General features: G+C 42.1%; 1 protein-coding gene across 1 annotated transcript; it reads right to left on the bottom strand.

Moving 5' to 3' along the window:
- Window positions 1-218: 218 nt before the first annotated feature.
- rph3ab (rabphilin 3A homolog (mouse), b) lies at window positions 219-19,185 on the bottom strand. The gene is made up of 18 exons (XM_056375263.1): window positions 18,897-19,185; window positions 8,784-8,873; window positions 8,648-8,659; window positions 8,280-8,405; window positions 8,001-8,130; window positions 7,809-7,892; window positions 7,555-7,723; window positions 6,044-6,223; window positions 5,752-5,925; window positions 4,345-4,424; window positions 4,124-4,198; window positions 3,580-3,689; window positions 3,363-3,489; window positions 3,215-3,271; window positions 2,953-3,107; window positions 2,763-2,844; window positions 2,517-2,613; window positions 219-2,419 (listed from the first exon to the last, which is right to left on the bottom strand). The coding sequence occupies exons 2-18, from the start codon at window positions 8,855-8,857 to the stop codon at window positions 2,289-2,291; spliced, it is 1,863 nt and encodes a 620-aa protein (XP_056231238.1). The 5' UTR covers window positions 8,858-8,873; window positions 18,897-19,185; the 3' UTR covers window positions 219-2,288.
- Between the last annotated feature and the right edge of the window lie 787 nt (window positions 19,186-19,972).

The raw sequence follows: 19,972 nt of genomic DNA, 5'->3' as shown, positions 1-19,972 counted from the left end.
TAACCTGCAGGAGTTTACAGCTGGTGCTGAATAAAAAGACAAATGTATAGCCTAGTTGTATGGATTGAATTATTGTGGCTATAAATATGATTTAAAAAAGATGTGCTCTTTTTGTTCATTTAATTGCCACAGTCTAATTTACTAGCCAAATGCTCCCCAGGATATGCTGCTCCCTTTTCTTCTGCTTCCATCTTCACTGATTACACACAGGGGACATGTCATTTTTCATTAGATTTTATTGATCTGTGTAAACTCTTTGCAAAATCTTTACATGCAAAGTTATTTGCAAACATACATAATTCCAGTGCATGCACTATCTATTTACAAATACGGAGATAAACCAAGAAACATTCCACTGAAAGAGGCAGAATCAAGTAGAAGACGGCTATAGGTTTAGCTCAGAGAGAAGCTTGTGTTTTTTAAAAAATAATATATATCTATATTGGTTATAATTCATGTTGATCATCATCTGATGATCACTGTAGCTGAAGTAGCACAACATAGGACAGCCTGTAATGCTGTAATGGTGGTTGTTTCAATCCCTGCCACAGGGGGGCAGAGTGGCTGTACAGAGGAAACAGGACACTGGAGAGATTTGAATGTGAATGTACAGAAGGTTTCATTCAAAGAATGAGAATAATCTCAATGTCTGCTACTGATAGAGTTGGACACTTTTTTTATGTGCTCAGTTTATTATAAGTTTATCCTGTGGATGCTATCAGACCAGCTTATTCAGATTACACCGACAGTCATCATAGTCATGCAGCATATGGCCTCTTGTGTTTAAAGTATCAACAGGAATGTTATGGGGAAGAAGTGTAAACATTAATGAAATTACAATAGCATTAATTTCTTACAAAGTATATATATCTTGAACCACAAGACATTTCATGCATAGCTTTTTTTGTTTTCATCTTTGTTTTGACATTGGAATAACTTACAAACAGCTGTATAAATTGAGGTCATTCCACTTTGTAAGGTGTGCTTTCCTTGGTTTGCTGTGATTAGTGAACAAACACACACTAAAGCCTTGAATGACTGGGACGTGGCAGAGGGGAAAGCGCCCTGCTTTGTGCAAAGGGTGCATTGATGTAAAAGCGGGCCAAGACTGCCCCAGGCACACTAGAGTCACGAGCACAGTGCATGCAGGTAAAGCTGCACATACTTATGACATAACCTCTTCCACCTTCTCTCATTGTGAAGCAGCCAAATTTGTTAAGGAAACCTGTAAGAAACGTTTCTGTGTGCATTCAGTGTAAACACTGCAGTAGAAAACCTCTGAGGTGTCAGAGTGAACCGCGAGCTTCAGAAGAGAACAGGTAGCAGGAGGAGAATCCTTTTTCCTGCCAAGTCTAACCACAACTAAGAAATAAATATGAAAAATAAACATTGTCATTCACTTTTCAGTTCCTCTAATCACGCAATTAATACTTCCCGCAAACGCAAAATTCACAGCTTGAATAACCATACTTAAAAACTCCTAATGTTTAACTAGTGTGCTATAATTTTAAATAACAAATTAACAGCAACTGATGAAAGGTTCATTTAGCTCATGGTCCACTGACTTATGAATCATCTGTTTATCAGATGTCTATCCTAACCTGAGCAATGTATCAGTATGTAAACATTTCTTCATGGAAATATACACTATGTGCAGGCCAGTGGGCACAGTTGAAATATTTTAAGGTGCAGCTGCGTGTTTTCTTATGTCAGTGGCTCGGCATGCTTATACAGTTCAAGTGTTAAACTAAGCATGTTGTAATCACATGAACATTCAAAAATAATAACCTGACAGTCTAATGAGTTTCAGGCATGAGCTCAACTGAGGCATTTATGAGCCTGACAATTGGTTTTGACCTCAGCCACCACAACATATTGCTTTTCTTGTTCTGTGCCAGTGCAATTTAAACTTTATTTCCTTTAGCGGAGAATGTGTCAAGTTCAGCACACTATATAACATCACTGACAGGCATGATGGTCGTTATGCAGCTGTTCACTGACAGATGTCTTAGTTACATTAATGAAATCTCTAATTCATTTATGCCATGATTTGTCCCAGAGGCGGATTAAGTATCAGCACAGGCAGAGAAATTGTTAATAAGAAGACAGGAAAGAAGAGTATATACTACATCAGGGAGAAGGATCAATGCGAGCAGTGCCTGTGTGATGGTCAAGTCGTGAGAGAATAGATAAACACAACAGAATGAGGGGGGAAAACAAGTGCTCTCAGAGGTGGATGCAAACCAAGTAGGGAGGGTAGCTCATGCTGCACTGGGGTGGACAAGTGGTTAATCACTAGCGACGTGATTCTCATTCATCAAGGTATGCCAGCGCTCAATCTTCTTGTCCTTGTTCTTCAAACACTCGTACCAGTGCTTCAGCCTCTCTCCTTTGGCAGTGATACCCAGCTGACACCCGCCTGTCAGGAAGAAAGTGAGGTGTGAGAGGCAGGTGGGGAGCAGGTGAGAATTTCATTTTTTATTGCATCAGAGCAGTGACGGTGATCGAATATTTACCGATGTAGTCGTTGGACTTCCCGATATCGTAGTCCCACACAGAGATATCTAAAGTCTTCTTGGCCAATTCACTGTGTTTGATGTCATAGCTGAATTCCTGGAATTTGAATTGAGACATTAACTCATCAATTCCAACATTTTTCCAAACCTGAGTTGCAAAAATTACAAACACTGGAGACTGAGACTGGATAATAAGCTCATTTTCATTAACTGCAGCTAACTTCCACCTTGAACTCTCTTACAAACCTCATTAAACTCTGGGTTTAAAGTCCTCTTTTTGATTTGTGTTTTGCACTTGCCCTTCTTCCCCATGTCAGGTTTCAGACATCTGTAAATTATATATACACACATATATATATATATAAAGGTTAATTTATGCCATTTCAAGAGCCATACACTGACAAGCTGAATGTACATCTCGTCCTGCTTTACCTACATTTTGACATATGGGTCAGAGTAGCCATTAGCATCCATGGCAGCCAGGTGAACGCAGCGCACAACGCCCACAATTAGGCGGTTCTGCTGGGTGTTGTACATGAGGGAGATCAGAATCCGACCACGCTCCTCTATGTCTCCGCCATCTTTCGCTGACTAAGAGAGCAAAAAAAGTAAAGTTCATTACTATTCTTGATAAGCTTTGTGTCTACTTTGGTGGAATCTGCCATGTTTAAACAGGCTCGGAAATAAAAAGGCATTACCTCATCTTCGTAGAGAGAGATGCCTCTGGCTGCCCCAGCTGTTGCAGTTCTCTTCGTCTGTGAAGGGGGAACAAGATTACACCCGGTCAATAAGCGATTCAGACAAGGAGAACAAAGCGTTGTTTGACTGTAATTCAGTTTCACTCACTGGGACAACTCTCTCGAGACACACGTTAAAGTTTTTCTTCTGGTTCATCTTCAGTTTCTTCAGCGCCACTCGGGTTTCACCAATAAACTCATTATGCCCGAACTTATCTTCATCACAGACAGAGAGCCTGTGGAAATCGAAAGAGATTCTTAACCTGTTACACCCTTAAACAAGCCAACTAAAGTAATATTAAGTGTCAAACATGAACATTATCCACCTGAGGGTCTTACGCTGCATGTCCTCATCTGTCAGGCCGTGGTAGGTGAGCGTCTCACTCCACGCAGGGTTGCGGGTATTTCTCAAGGTCTTTGTGCGCAACTTGTTAGACTGTTTGGTGTAGGATAGATCAGGACAAGGAAATGGAAATATCTCATGGCGGGTTACCACTACACAAGACGTCACAATATCTGTGGTTTCTGTTATTTAATCACGGTGAGTATCTACGTGTTGCTGCTTCCCATCAACGGAGCTTTTGCAGCTGAGGCCTGCCCCATTCTCCACTATGATCACACCCCACAAATAATGCACCTTCACTACAACTTTTACTTTATTTACTTTATTTTTAGACATCATCCCTATGTCAATTTTATGACTTTTATTCAGTCAAACCACAAGGTGTCAGGCTTGAGCTGCCAGAACGATCTCTCACCGCCCAGTGGGGTCTAAAATCACCACCCTTCCTTTTTGGCTTAGCAGGATATTAAGGTAACAAATCTTTTAAAAGTAGTAAAAGCTTAATGTAAGAAAGGTGTGTCTTTTACCTTACTAGCCCCTGGCAGCAGATGAAGCTTGACATAAGGATCTGCCAGTCCATTTGAGTCCATGGGTTTCAGTCCCTGAGGAGAAACAGAGCACAGTGTCCATCACATCGTCGCGCACAGCACACACCAATTAAGCTAAAGTGCCATTCAGGAGCTTTTTAACATAAACCACTTGATTGCAATTGTCCCTTTGTGTGAGAGAATGAGGAGAGTAGTGGTACCTTTGCTTTGAGGATGCTACAGTGGAGGCTGTTGCTTTCCTGTTCATAGAGCAGACTGAACTCTAGAGAGCCCAGAGTGGCTGAAAGAGACCCAGACCAGTCATCACATTAGACCACAGAGAGCAGACAGCAGGTCCGCTCTTGAATAATTAAAAGTGTAAATAAAAAGGGACACAAGGGATACAAAGGGAAAGATGCTCTTGTAATCAAAAAACTCTCAACTTGTGAATAGAAGTGAAAATAAGTACCAGCCCAGAGTGGACAGGAATGACAGACAATAAAGTCTCCGAGTAAGTCTTCACCTTACCTTAACTAAACATCTGAAAAAATCGCATTACAAATCGGGGGCATGAGGTATAAAAGAAATCAAATAAACACCCAAATCTCAAAGGAAGGCCTTCAGAAAATAAGGATCTGGGTAAGAAAAAAAATATACTGAAGTGCTGCCCACACAGTTTCTTTGGAGGAGTTTCATTGCCAAGCATAGCTGTTGGGGGACAAAATAATCAAATGACATTTGTTAATTTTTTCTTATATAACTGTTAAACTTTTCTGGCCTGAGATTCACCACAAAACTGAAGAGGATATAACCATCTGAGCTACTGAAACCAGTCAGCACCACAGGCCTTAATTGTTCCCACCATCTCAGCTCCAGCAGCCACATGAAAACCATAGCAATTTCTGCCATTTTCACTCCCAGCACAGGGGACTGGATCAAACGCAAGGGGACTCTATATCCTGTTAGCCCCGGTGCATCTCAAATTATTTGTACAGCTCCATATTCCCAGACCTCAATAAAATAAATTAACACCCAATCCCCCAGAGAAAGAATAAAGGCCGATTGACGCTGCAGGCGCAGAACATGAATGACATGGCACCATTCTCACCATTAAAATGGGATATGGGATATTTCTTTTTAAAAAGTACGATTGCATAGCTTATACATCACTATTGATTTAGTGAATCATGTCCTGATACACATCTTCCTCTGCTTTAGTTCCTTGGACATTGATTTTCATGCTTCGATAACATATGGTGCTTATCATTTGTCATTTTCTATCCAGCTCAATAGATGCTGCCAGAACAATTCTTGCTGTTTGCTGTGACTATTGAACGATTTATAGATACAAATTGTTTCCAGACAGAAGTCAAGTATCAACACAGAATGACTTGGAATCCCTACCGGGAACAGAAATGCAGCCAAATTAAGGACATCAATGCCCAATACTCTATGCTATATGGCAATATGTCTTGCTTTATTAACAAAAATAAAAACACCCCATCTGGTTGTATTTACCTGAAACGAGCAGAAAGAAATCATCAATGTCAAACCGAACATGAGGTGAAATGAAACTGACACATCAGCCACGCTACTCTGTGAGAAGAGTGAGCAGATGGTGTACTCACTGGCTTCATCAGAGTCATAGTCGTTGGCCTCCTCCTCCTCCTCGGCTGGGGGAGGTTGCTGTCGGACGGGAACAGCACCGTGGGCAGTGGGCTGCCTCCTGTCCTCTCTCACTGCAGGAGGCGCTCTCTGCTCTGGAGGAACTGCACCAGAGGAGTACGCACCTCCATCTGGACCTACAACCACATTGGATCATGTGAGACTGACTGCACAAAATAATGGCACCACTGGGGATGTAATATTTGGTTAATGCGTGGGACTCTTTATAAGGATTGTGTCCTAGCTGTCTCTCACCCTGCTGGGCCATGGTGGCGGCAGGCTGCGGTCTGGAGCTCTGGACAGGAACCATCTTCTTCATCACCACTGGGCTGCCCTGACCCGCCTCTTGAGGGCCAGCCCCCCCAGTGGCCATGCACACAGCTGATGGTTTAGGGGCCACAGGTGGGTAACCAGCACGGCCCAGTGGCTCTGGTCCTAAAAATAAGTATGAATAGCGTCGTACAGTAAACATGCAGACATACGCTATACATAAGGGAGACACGCATAATCACACCACTTCAGGCTCCTACTGCAGTGGAATCTGTAATACTCCCTAGTCCCTCTGCATACTTTTGATGTTGCAGCTTTTTCGTTGCGAAGCCATTGACCTACATACATTACAACAAGCTGTGGTGGCCGACTACTGTACATGTAGCAGCTATATAGTGCCTGTACGTCATAATACCCCTATGTTTCAAATCACATTGCACAGGTAATCACGCTGAAAGTGCGAAATGATACAATGTGACCCATCATGCCAGCACCACCTGGAGGCTCATCCCATGTCACAGCATGCACCTTCCGACAGCTTAATTGAGGTCTTCACCCCCCTCCACTGCGCCAGTGGGCGGTACTGCCAAATTTGGGAAGCTGATAAAAGGTTTGATGCTTGGGAAAAGAGCAATGAGAGGCGGGATTGCCAAAAGACTAAGAAGTGTACAGATGCTGATCTAATGAGTGTGAAGAGGAGGCCCTTTGAAAAATAGTCAGACTGAAATATATATATATATATATATATATATATATACATATATATCCCTGGTGTTTGTTTTGATGTGAATACTTTTATGGCCAAAATTGTGATTATATGAAGAAATGCAGATACAATATTATAAATTGTATACAACCTTAACAGCATGATGGGACTTCCAAAATGCTGAATGCTTAAATCACTAACAGCCAAAACCATGTGGACTTGACAAAGGTGAAAAAGTGGGAAAAAATGCTCCTTGTATTAATGTTTGTAGTTTATACAGTATAACGTTCTCCTCTCGTCAGATGTTAGTCTGCCAGAGGGGAAACGCCCACCCAGAGGCTTGCAGCTTAGATGCTATTTCCATAATATGTCCTAATCTGGTTTTATCCCTTGCTGAAAAGTATCCTGTTTTGAAAAATATGCACAGTAGCTGTAGTATTTAGTTTATTTCCTCACACAAAAAGTGAGGTGAATTATAATTTCAGTTCAATTTTAAATCACAACAGGCAGCACTGCTGAGAAACTGAAGTCTCAGATGCAGTTCTGGTAGTTTAGCAGATCCCCATTTAGAGATTTCTAGATATTAAAAACTTGCCTGAATCTAGTTGCCCAGATGCAGCAACCTGACTCTGACTGTGACCTATGTGAGACATGCTGTAAACTTATTGTCTGTGACGACAGTCTAAACAGGTTAATCAAAAATGGTGATGAGCACCTGCCTGTCGCCTCATGTGAAAAACTGAAAAAGACGCACAGTAACTCTGAAGGGGCAGATCTCAGCTGTGTCTACCTGCTGGTTGTGGTTGGGTTGCCGCCTCCCTGGGCTCAGAGGCTGGAGGCCCCTGGGGCTCTGCTGCTTCCCGGGCACCCGTCTTGCTCGATTTAGATAACGGCATGGGTGATGGCAGGAAATGCTTAGGAAAACCTTTGAAGAACCAGGCACCAGACCTCTTCCACACCTGACAAAACAGAAGAAAAAGAAAGTGTTACTGGATTTTCCAACAATTGAATTTTTTTATTTGTTCACTGGTGTAAATCACTCACCTCTCGCTGTTCTCTGCAGATCTTGCAAAGCCACACGGCGCGTGGCCGACTGCTACACTGTGTACCACACTTGGTACACATGCTCTGCACGACAGGAGAAAATAAAGATTTGACCTATTGTGTTCTGTGTGAATTGCAGCAGAGGAGTGTATTTGCGTTTCCCTTGTTATAATTGGCTGATTCATTACCTACCTTTTTGCAGTCCTCACACACCACTGAGCTGACCCCAGGTGAGCCCAGCTGCTCCCCACACACCAAACAGCGGGACACTCCATCCCCACACACAGTCTTCTTCATGTCGTCCAGGCGGTTTATCAAGCGCCTGCAAGCAGCACAGGATGAAATCTTCCTTAAAATGTGACCGTTAATTATCTCAGGTCCAAATGTGTGTGTGTCATCAGTCTAAACAGGCGATTCTGTTTTCATATACACATATTGTGGGAAACCACTGCATGTTTTACAGTCTCTTACCCAATTCTCTCCTGCTCCATGGCCTCCATTTTCTCAGCACGGGCAATCACATTGTTTATAATCTCTTTCTCTTCATCTGTCAGGTCTGGACCAGAACCAGAGCCAGGCTGCATGGTCCAGTTGCCCCTGTCAGTCAACATATTCTCCAGTTGAGATTACACTACCTCTGTGATTGATGATATGAATGATATCCAATTGCACATTTGCATAAGCACTTCACAATCTGTGTTTGAACAAGCAGAGCGAGCACAGCGAATGAATGAACATGCATTTACAGCGTCAACACATCACACTGCTCTCTGAACAGTTACAGAGCAGAGACACACAATGAGGATAAGAGGTGGTGGAGTGGGAGTTGATCTACTTACTGCTCTTTTTCACTGTGTCACAGATCACACATCAGAGAGATGCAGGAGAAAGAGAAAGAGAGGAAGGCACAGTTTAGCATCGATGTGTCCATCACAAACGGTTAACACAACAAACAAAAAAAAGTTCACGCTTTACCTAGCGTGCATTTTCCTCTGCCTGTCGTTGGACATCCAGCGATCCGAGCTGCTGCTCATCACCGTGTCCGTCATGCTGCGCTATCGCAGTCTGCAGGTGGACAGAAAGAAAAAGACAGAGATTTATTCAGCATGAAACAGTAAAACAAACTTTAACTGATGTCACAAAAAGATGCCAACTCTGTATTTAGAGTTCTTAATTTGGGTAGGAATGACTTATGTGTTTTGAGTCGACACTCACAGCTATCCTCCGTCCTTGTCTCATGCTTATGCAGCACTGTTTTAACGGCCTCCACGGACAGTGCTGGCCTTAAATTGGCAAGTCACCAGATACACTTCCTTTAATTGTCTCATTGATGTAAAGCTAAATGAAAGGTATCTAATGATGACCTCCCATTGGTGGCCACCATGAGCCAAACAACTACTGCAAATAAAGAAAAATCTATTACAGTTTCCAGAAAAGTAATAATCACTTTTTCCCCTTCCCTTCTTGCTTCCTATGAATTTACATACCACAACTGAAATAGCAACAAAATATCAGCTACCAGTGGAAATGTAAACACATTTCCTAGTGCCAGTTTTACAGCCCAATCAGTGCCATCTCCTCTTGCCAAGCCTGTTTTATCAAATTCTCTCCACAGACATATTTAACTAGTAAATGGACACAGAGAAAACATTGCCAAGACGTGACACACCAAGATAATGGATCTGTAAAATATGAGCCTAAACTATGGCGACATACAGTGGTTCTAACATGGATAGAGTTGCTTTGTGTGCGTAAGGCAATGGGGTGAAAAAAAAAAGCTGATGACAAAGCGAGACCTCCTGCACATTTGTGACCACAGTGAATGAAGGTGCTCGGGGTCATTTCAATTCATGTGTGCTTTCTACAAAAGGCCTGAGGAGATAAGGTTGCACAAATTGGGGGTGGTAAAGCCAATTATTTTAGCAGCTGTAAGTGAAACTGTGAGGAAACTGTGAGTCTACACATTTCAAAGAAGCAGATGGTTCCATATAGCAGCAGGAGGAGGAGGTTAATTATTATATATAGGAGGAGGAGGAGGGGGAGAGCTTCTACTGACAGGGATGACTAAGAGTCTTTGTCTCCAGCATTTCTGATTGTTCACAGTGTGTTGGTAGAAGCTGAGGTTTTTATCCGAAGCGATCTCTGTGTATTTACAGTTCTCAACAATATATACTCCTTCTCCAGGGATGCTGGGTGGACTGAGAGTGTGGTCGGGTGTGATGGGGAGGCTGATGAATGGTTTTTAAGATCCGCAGGAAGTTATCGTCACTCCATGCGGTGACACCGAAACTGGATTGTTTGCAGTCACTGTCGCTGAGGAGGAGTCGAAGAAAGGCGTGTGTCATCGGAGTGTTTAAAGTACATGATGACAAGAGATGAGCTCTTGTAGTCGTTTGTGTACATAGTGCGAAAAACAGGCCGACAACACATCCAAGTGTTAATGATGACAGAGGGAAACAGTGAGCTGTCAGCTGCTACCAAAGCCCTGTCCATATGATGCATCAACAATGTAATCTAACCTCAGAGTGACATGGAAAAGATGATACAAAGATGTCAACAGAAATCACTGAGGCGAGTGCCTACGGGCAAGTCTGCTGAGTCTGTGTGTGTGTGTGTGTGTGTGTGTGTGTGTGTGTGTGTGTGTGTGCCACTGTGCAGCTGACTTAGAGCTGCTCCAAGTATCTGCCAGACAATACATGGAGGGACACTCCAGCCAGACGCTGGGGGAATACGGCAGTTTATGTCCTGAGGGGAAGTACCAGCAGTCAGAGAAGACCAGCAGACTCCGAAAAGGAGCAACAAGAGGAACAAAAAGCTTCTCTGGAGCCTCAAATATGGAGAACTGTGATGGTGCAGGATGAGGAAAGTGCCGGCACAGTGTCGGAGAGATTGAGAGAGATACAGTAAGGAATGCATAATGATAATACTAAAAGGAAAATCAATAAGTTTCACTTGTCCTCAGCTTTTCACAGCAGTAAAACCTCGCACTATAGAACCTTGGAGAAAGTGAAAGAGGGAGTGGAGGGGAGGGGTGCGACACTGTCTCCCCCTTTCAGCTGCTCGTATTATGCTGCGTAACGTTAGGGTACATACCTTTTGGGCTCTAATCTGTTGCTGCACTGCCTGCAGGATTCACAGAATAACAACAAATTCGCTGTGCTATCAATAGCCACTCTGGGTGTGGGCTTTCCCTCTGATGCTGCTGCTGCATCCAGCCAACAGGAGCAAAACACAGTCTTCAGGGAGCTTTTGTCTTTGTTCCCACTTTTCAGCAGCAATCTGTCGGCTCAGACATTACTCCGACTGTATAGTATATATTGTGTACACCGAGGCTCTCAAGCTTAGCCCTCCTTCACTTGCCAAAATTAATTATCCCACTTTTGTCTAACACGATTGTCCTGGAGAGGTGCATGGAGAGATACAGATGGGAGGGGGCATTCAGACTCGGGCTGGGTAATCACTGATTCAGACAAGTCAGAGCTCTCTGGTGCTGGGGAAAGATGTTTCTGCATCACACAAGTGGACTCTTTGCTGAGGTGACAATCCAATTAGCATTCAGGAGATTGTCTCAATAATCACATCCACTCTTTTCTCATAAAGAACTGTAAGCATAGGCTTTGAAGCCTGAGACATAGAGAAGTACTGCTTGGTTTCATCTACTGTACTGCCAGAGAGGGTTTACATCTCAAAGGGCTTTAAGTGTACATATTCAAATATGAACCTAAGGCCAATTATAAGGGACTGTCTTGCGAAAAATGTCATATTGATCCTTGTTATACTGCAGTTATGACACCACTGTGACCCTCAGACTGTCATCCTCTGCGCTGCTGAGATTATAAATGCAACTAATCTGCGTCATCTGTGGAACATTCATCCTGTTTTCCTCCCATGTGAGATGATTCAGTCAGGTGGTGGGTTCCTCTCTGGAGAGCAGCAGATATCCATGTTTTTTGTTTTTTTTTCTTTCAAAATGTCATGAAGCCAACAGAGTGACGTGTCGCTCTGCAAAGTGGTCCCCAGGAACTGTGCAAGCAACCACACAATGGTGTGTACGAACACACCAGGCATGACTTGTAACAGATCATGTGTGAGCTGACAAACGGAAACACCAGAGGGAGAGCATCGACTCAAGATAAGTCATCTGCTTGATCATCGTAAGTCATCCACCCAGCAGGATCTCTCCCGTGCAGAATTTCATATGGGGGTGGTGAAGACCAATTTAGAAACCTGTGTATCCTCCTCAGGGCCTGAGAAGTTAGTCAATACAAATCTGCATCTGTGCATATTCAGATGTGTGCACACACAACTCCCAGAACACACCCTACACATTTTCCATCCATTTTTAGAAACACAGACATGCATTCTCCTTGGATACTTGAAGTGAGCGCTCAGCTTGAGCAGCTGCCCAGATTAACATTGTTACGTGACTTTCATTAACAGGTGTATGACTCATTACAGCAGAACATATGACCTATGCACCTTGTTAAGAATTTAGTTCTTGCTTGTGGAAACATAACTGAAGAAAAGCAGGCAGTGACCACAAGTCATTGATGGATTGATCCAACAGGGATCATTATGGATACAGCACTCAGAGCTTAAGAGGGGATGGGTACATAGGGAAGAGGGTCATCTCCCTTGTACTGAGATCAGCAACAACAAGGCTCTACACCAGTGTTTTATATCATTATCAAGCAATTTGTCCTGCAACAAGTTGTAAATTGACAGAAAATAATATGTCTGTGACTCATTAAGTGATTTATTGAAGACAAATGCCAAATATTAAGCTGTTTCCATGTCATCTAATGTGTGGATGTGCTGCTTTTCCTTTCTTTGGTATCTTTATATGATTATATATTGATTTTATAATGATTATATATTGAATATCTTTGGGTGAAGACCTCACTTCAAAACTGTAGGCTACTGGGCATTTTTCACTATCTTCTGACATTGTATGGACTAAATGATTAATCAAGTGATCTTAACAAAGTGGACAGATTATTAAAGGAATGACAATAATAAAATCAAACGCAGCGCTGAAAGTAATTTTTACTATATTGAACACATGAGGGATGACCGCTAAGTAAAATGAGTCTGACTTTGTTGACTTAATTTGTACAACATATTTAAACAGAAATACAGCAACTGTTTCATTCACCTTATTATTTTAAAAACCTGCTACGTGCCCTATTTGTAGATATTAATGACGTTGAAACACTACATGGCGCTTCACTTGAATTCCAGGGCAACAATTCCCTCGCCATCTTCCAAGAAGGACATTTCTAAAATGGGTTAATGAGAATCAGAGATCAATGAATGCACAATTGGTTTCACCCTAATTTATCTTTCATTAGGCCTCCATTTGTATTTTGATGCCTCGGGCTAAACCTTACTTAGGTATAATGGAGGTCGCCTTAAAGCTCTGCTGTAGCCACCACGCAATCGTCACAAACCCTTACCACTGGCCATTGCAGAGTCCCTGTGGACTCAGATCAGCACTTTCTTCCAAACCATTTTCCAAGGTGCTGATGCAAAGTAGATGCCACTCTTGATATTCATATCAGAACAGCATAGCCTTGCCACCAGTGATTTAATAATCCTGGTGAAACCACACACACTTTTTGTCAGGTTGCTGTAACCATGAATGTTTCATCAGCTATAACACACTGTGCTTTTCCCCGTCAAAGACCCAATAATCCTGCAACCCATACACAGTCTTTTGCTGCGCTGTGAGAAACCAGCTCAGCTATAACATTTTTTAAACTTAGCCATTACTAAGCTGATACTGCCTTGCGTGGATTTCCATTCATAATTTATCATGTTGTGAGACTATGAACAGCATAGTTACACCAAGCAGCACTAAAAGGATTCATCTACCCAAAAATAATAATCGTGAAAAATAGATATTTGGCATTACAACATTAATGTGATGCTATGTCTTCTACTGTTTTTACCATATTGTCAGCAATTTAAAAAATTGTTAAAATAGAAAATCCACTGTGAAAAACAGTATATACATTTTCATCTTAAATGTGAAGAAAAAAAAATCTAAATCTAAACAAGAAGAGAATGTAAAAATAAAATGTTTTGTTTCATTCTAATTTTTCTTCCTCTACCATCTGGCCTGGCAGTAACTCAGATTGTCTTATGTATTATGAAACAGAACACAGCCTGAGATCCTCAGACAGGAGAGTCTTGGCTGGTCTACAGTTTCGACTCAAGTCCTGTGGAGATCTGGAACATCATGCCTGACCAGGGAAGACTGAAAAAAGTCAATTTATTTTTCATCTACATCTCTTCTTCATTCACATCTATAAATACGGAGCCAATCAGAAGACCGGTTTTCCAGTATAAAATTATTTTGGACAGAGGGAAGGCAATCTTCAGATCATATTCAATCATGCTGCACTCGATTTAGCCATCAATGCCTCACTGATAATTATAAGCACATGGCTTGAATGATTTTATAAAGAGATGACTTCTACTTAGGAAAACGATGACTGTAAAGCCCATTAATGACGATTGCTGTTATTGTTGATCTATGAGTCATCTACAGACCTTCATTACAATGTTCTGAAAAATATGAACAAATTGACAATACCTTGACTCACATGTAGCCTACATGTCATCAGAAAGTACAACCATCTGCTCCTCCACATTCTGTAGTGACACATGTCGGCTGGTGGTTTCACAGACAGTAAAATGTTGACCAGCTGACCAGGCCATAAGAACAAGTAGTACAATGGGGTTATGAGTGGCAGTCAACTTGCCTGACAAGGGCACTATCCGTTTGCAGGTCAGTCAGTCTACTGCTTGGGTCGAGACTAACATATCTCAACGTCTATTAGATGGATTGTCATGAACAGACATTCACGGTCTCAAGAGGATGAAACTGGTGACTTTGGTCACAGATTTCGTAACTTTTTCTCTAGCAGCAGCATCAGGTCACATTTTTAATTTGGCCAATACTTTGGTTTCATTAAACCAAACTAATGACTTTCTCATCAGCCTCAGCTTTGCTTTTTATTGAGTGCTAATCAATAAATGCTAGCATGCTAACACGCTAAACTTAAGATGGTGAACATGGTAAACTTCATACCTGCTTAGGTATCAGCATGTTAGCAATATCACTGAGAGCATATTAGCATGCTGATCTAAGCAGTTAGATCAGTGCACCGTATGGCTGTAGACTCTTGTTCAAATTTTGAAACAAGCACCCAAGTTGTTTTTTAAGTTGTGTCTTGTATGTACCAGAATTACTATCATCATTAAAATGTGCCACAGACCTCTAAGATGTGATGAACAGAAAGAAATCATGATGGATTATTGAACGCTAAATAATTCATTTACATTCCCCTGTCTCTGCGCACTGATCATTTGATCTTCTAAACGAACTAACTCTTCACAGTATTCAGCTGCCCGTGTCCAGTGCTCACACACCAGGCCTGCAGGGCGAGTGGGGAGACAGGGTAGGAAGGACCAAAAAACAACGAGGTATCCACCCACTCCCAGTTGCATGGCATCCAACTCCATCCATCCCCCATAGAGGACTGTGAGATGCCAACACACTGAGGCCTGGGCAAGATTGTAAAGCACTGCACCAAGAAGCCCTCCACTGCAGGAGGAAAACATCACTCAGCATTTTTTAATTATTTACAACTCCCACCCCCATTGCCTTACACTCTTTAAGGTATTAGTGCACACTGTGTGTACTCATATATTTATCAGACATTATGTACAGAACAGTGGATTAGGGGAGAAAAAGATGACACGATTGATTAAATTATTGAGCTCTATTTTGGGAAACAGTACGGATGTTTGTTGGTCTTGACAAATTATACATGTTTTCACTCAGACAATGGTGATGACAGGGACCATCTGTGGAACCATCTGTGAGGACTCTTCACCTCTCAAATGTGAGAGTGTTGTACCGTTTCAAATACACTCAGCTTCATCCTCTAGGCAGGCATGGCTCCAGTTCCCGCATCGCTGGAGAACAAACAGGAAAGACCATCCAGTGACCGACAAGCTACCGTGCTGTTATCCCGCTATCACTGTTGGCGCTATCCAGCAGACCTAAAGAGGTTCGGCGCTGTGTTTTTCATTCTTAAATTTAACACAACGCACACTGAATGAGCAGGGGGTATCCTATAGGTGTCATTTGTAGTAAATAATTCTCAAATTTATTCAGTATTTTGTCCAGGCCTTATTATAGAACCATAAAAGTAAAAAGCTATTGGACATGGAGCACTCAATTAACTGCACCCCAGCAAGAACCTGCAGTAAGTCTCAGATTTGCTAAGCTGACGATGATTCATCCTTGTATGCCCCAGAGGCAAGAGGTGGGACTTTGAGAACTGGCTGCTGATGCACTGGCCAGTCATGCTCCTTCACTTTCTTCCCATCTTATCTCCGGGAAACAAGTACTACCAGACAGGGCCATTAAATCAGCGCAGTAAAGGTCTATTGAGAAGACACTCTGCATCTATTTCCTACTAACCAGACGTAACCTACAGCCGGTGGTCTGTTGAGATAAACTACATGGTTCCGAACATATAAAGAAACACGTCAGGTCTATCTATCTATCTATCTATGTGATGGCCATGATTCTGTTGCTCTGCTTGGAGGATCTGGCACTGTTCAGCTGACGGATATCTGACCCTCCCTCTTGTCCCACCAGCAAACCAGAAGGTACAACACCCTTGGGTGTTTTTAGCTGATCTCGTTTGGCAAACTAGAGCATGTTCTAGTCTGGAAACACACGAAAAATTAGCTTTGGCCCAACCTTGGAGAAAAAAACCCCTGTTGGGAAGCTTGGCTATGTGACTGGAAAAGCAAAGTTTGTTTATTCAGACGTAACTCTGAGCCTCTGGGACAAGAGCTTTACTGCAGCCACAGCATACGCACAGGAGTGATTATAATCAGTTAAATGTAAGTATCACAGGTTGTAAGTAGTAGGTAAGAAATGTTGCATATAGATATGCTGGTGATTATAGATTAAATCGCAGATTCTGTTTTAGATTTTTAACTCCTTGCTCTCTTGGTGGAACTTTCTTTAAAGGCCACATTAATTACATCTGTCTTTTCCAGTGTGCCACAGTGTTAAGGCAGATCTAATCATCAGCTTCAGATAGGCCGGTGAATCGATTCTCATCCACCACTGTGATGAGAATTTGAAGATGAAGCCACTCCCTTCGGAAGCTCGGCCACACATGTAAGAATAATGTCTCTCCTACAACACATTTCAATAGATTTGCTCAACAAGAGATCAGAGAAACCAACAGATATTTAGAGCACAACATACGATTTGGGCTCTAAGCTCCATATATGGATGGGAAGAGCACAGAGGAACATGGAGTCATGCACCTTTACCAACTGTGGCCATGGTAACAGCAAGATCAGAAGATGAGAATCAGAATGATTAAACGCCGTGTGTGTGCATGTGTGTCCACCAGTCTGTGTGTTTGTAGTAGAATGTACCTGTGCCGAATTTCATAGCCCATGCAGAACAAGTCGTCACTGAAATAACAGTGTCAGTGGATCATCAAGAAACGTGGCTGCACTTTGTCTGAAATGAATCATCTGCCTTGGATGGTTGTTAACAGTCACAGTTGAAAAGACAGCATGGTTAGAGAGGAAGACGAGCTGAAGACATGAGATTATGCGAGCAGTCGCCTTGTATTCTTCAGCTTTAAATAATGCAGTTAGTGTGCAGAGCACTTACTTCATTCCTCCATCTTTTTTTCACCTTTTCCCTAAACACTCGTGTTTCCTAATGCTCTGTATGTTTTGTTTTCTCTTGTTTTATCTTTTCTCTCTCGCCTAATTTCATTCTTCCTCTGCACAGAAGATAGTGTGAGGCTGTCAAACAGACAGAGAAATACAGGGAGAGAGGTACCAGCTTAAATAAGGGTGTCGTCCAATCACTACTGTGGGTGCTCATGTGAGAGGAGGCAGCTGCAGATATCTCTCAGACTGTTCATTCAGTCTTTTCTCCCCTCCCCCATTTAATCCCCATGCTTCAGGTCTGTAGGAGGAGTTGGAGATGGTGGAACTGGAAGGCGGATTCCCAGCTTCTTTTTTCTGTCCCACTTCTGTACAAACACTAGCAGAAATGAACTGGACAGGTCCAAAAAGTCTGTTTACAACACACACTGTTCTGACTGTCCGAGTGTAATAACCCACCGGTGCAGGATGAGATAACACCACAACAAGTAGGTGGCTAAATCACCTGTCCTGTGGCACAGCTGGAGTTGAGAGCTGCCCTGCCCAGATGAGCATTTGGAGGCATCACTGATGTTTTTTCCTCTAAGTCTGCAGGCACATCAAGCCCAAGTGTGCGCTCCTAAAAAATCCTGCAGCAACGCCCAGGGACCGCAACCACACAATCTCCCACATGACTTACCAGGTCTGTTTTCTTATATCAGATCTGCAACAAGGAAGCACTGTGTTGCAGTAGTGCAGCCAGCCACCACTCTTGTTTTAATTATTCTTGAAGGGGATTAAAAGAAGCTACACCAAGAGTTACATTTATCGGCCATTCATGAATAAACTGAGTACATAAGCATAACACCAAAGCATGCTGTAGTAAATCGATGCAACAATTCAAAATAAGAGGCTCTATCAGCACCTCTGCATGAATGAAAGGAACATTGAGCTGTCTGCTGCAGAGCAATGTTTTCAGTGAGACATGTTTTCTCTAAAACAAAGGAATCAATCAAATGTTCATTTACATAACTGGTATCTCACATAGGTTAACTGGCAGCAGCTTCATGCATACTGAGTATACTGCATACGTTCACCAAAGCATACATTCTTCCCTTTTCACTCAAATGACTCAGTGAGAAACATGCTCATAAAGATAAGGAAAATGTGTTTCATCAAATTAATAAATACAAGCAATGCAATCTGTTCCCTCATAGGAGATCTTTTCCAGTTCCTCTCTCTTGTGAATGAAATGCTGCATTCATTCAACTTGTAAATGAGAAATACTAATGCACTGAGTCACTGACCAAACGCACTAACCTCTCAGTAATTTCAGGTTGAGGATGCAATGTTTGAAAATCCTTCGAAGGAGATCGTAAAGCCTACCTGAGAATCCAGCCCCGTCTCTCTCCCCCCTCTCTCTCAGGGAGCTGTCAGGGAATGATGCGGACTAAATTTCTGTGCAGCGCTTGGAAGCGACCACAGAGTCAGTCATTGCGCATGGTGCCTGTCACCAAAACCCGTGTTTTTATTTTTTTAATTTTTTTTTTTTTTTGCGTGGAGGAGTAGTCTGTTGCTAGAGGCACAGCGGATCTCCACAATGCGTGGGAACTCGTCTTCTATCCTGCGTGGAAGATGGAAAGCCCTTGGTACCCTGGGAAGGAAACCCCTGGATCTGAAGTGATAACGCTGATGCTTAAGTGGACAGTCATCACCTGATCCAATTGTCTCTATAGAGGCGCATAGTGGCTAAATTTGTCTCATCACCCATGCAACCCTGTTGAGAAGTCACTGACAGTTTTAAAAGATTATGTGCTGACTGTGGTGACTTTGTGGTATTTAACGTATAGACTATACATTACAACAAGATATCATAGCCTATGGCTGTTCAATGTTTTTTTGTTTTGTTTTTTTTTGTCATTTGAATGGAAAGGATTTTAATATAATGGAGTTACTATTCTATTTCTATCCGAAGAGTCGTTTATTTATATCCTCCACAACTATCATATAACCGTCTATTTGGCAGAAAACAAATATTCTGGATTACCTTATTGTTTTCTGGTGATAAACTTTGTAGGTACTTTCTTTCCAGTCACATGTGTAAGGTTAATGTATTGTTTTGCAGCAACAATTTAATCCCCAAGAAACAACCACTGAAATTCTAACACCAGTGTCTCAATTATAAGGGCATGCCTCCACTTTGATTCGTACAGTGGAGACATTGCGCCATCTAATGGATTATGTATTAATTACGCCAAAAAAAGGATGGAAATCACCATTTTTGCGTTATTTCCATAGGTTATTACATGATATGTTTCTTTGTCATATGAATTGAATCGGTATAAAATAATGCAAAAACACACTCGCTGTGAAAATAATTTGGATTTACATTATAAGGGGCATTTTTTTTTAACGGTTATGGTTTATTTTTGCAACACCTACTCACATGAAAAGACTGCAGG

Source organism: Seriola aureovittata, chromosome 5 (assembly GCF_021018895.1).
Source record: "Seriola aureovittata isolate HTS-2021-v1 ecotype China chromosome 5, ASM2101889v1, whole genome shotgun sequence".
Lineage (NCBI taxonomy): Eukaryota > Metazoa > Chordata > Actinopteri > Carangiformes > Carangidae > Seriola > Seriola aureovittata.
This window is presented reverse-complemented; position numbering and strand designations above follow the sequence as displayed.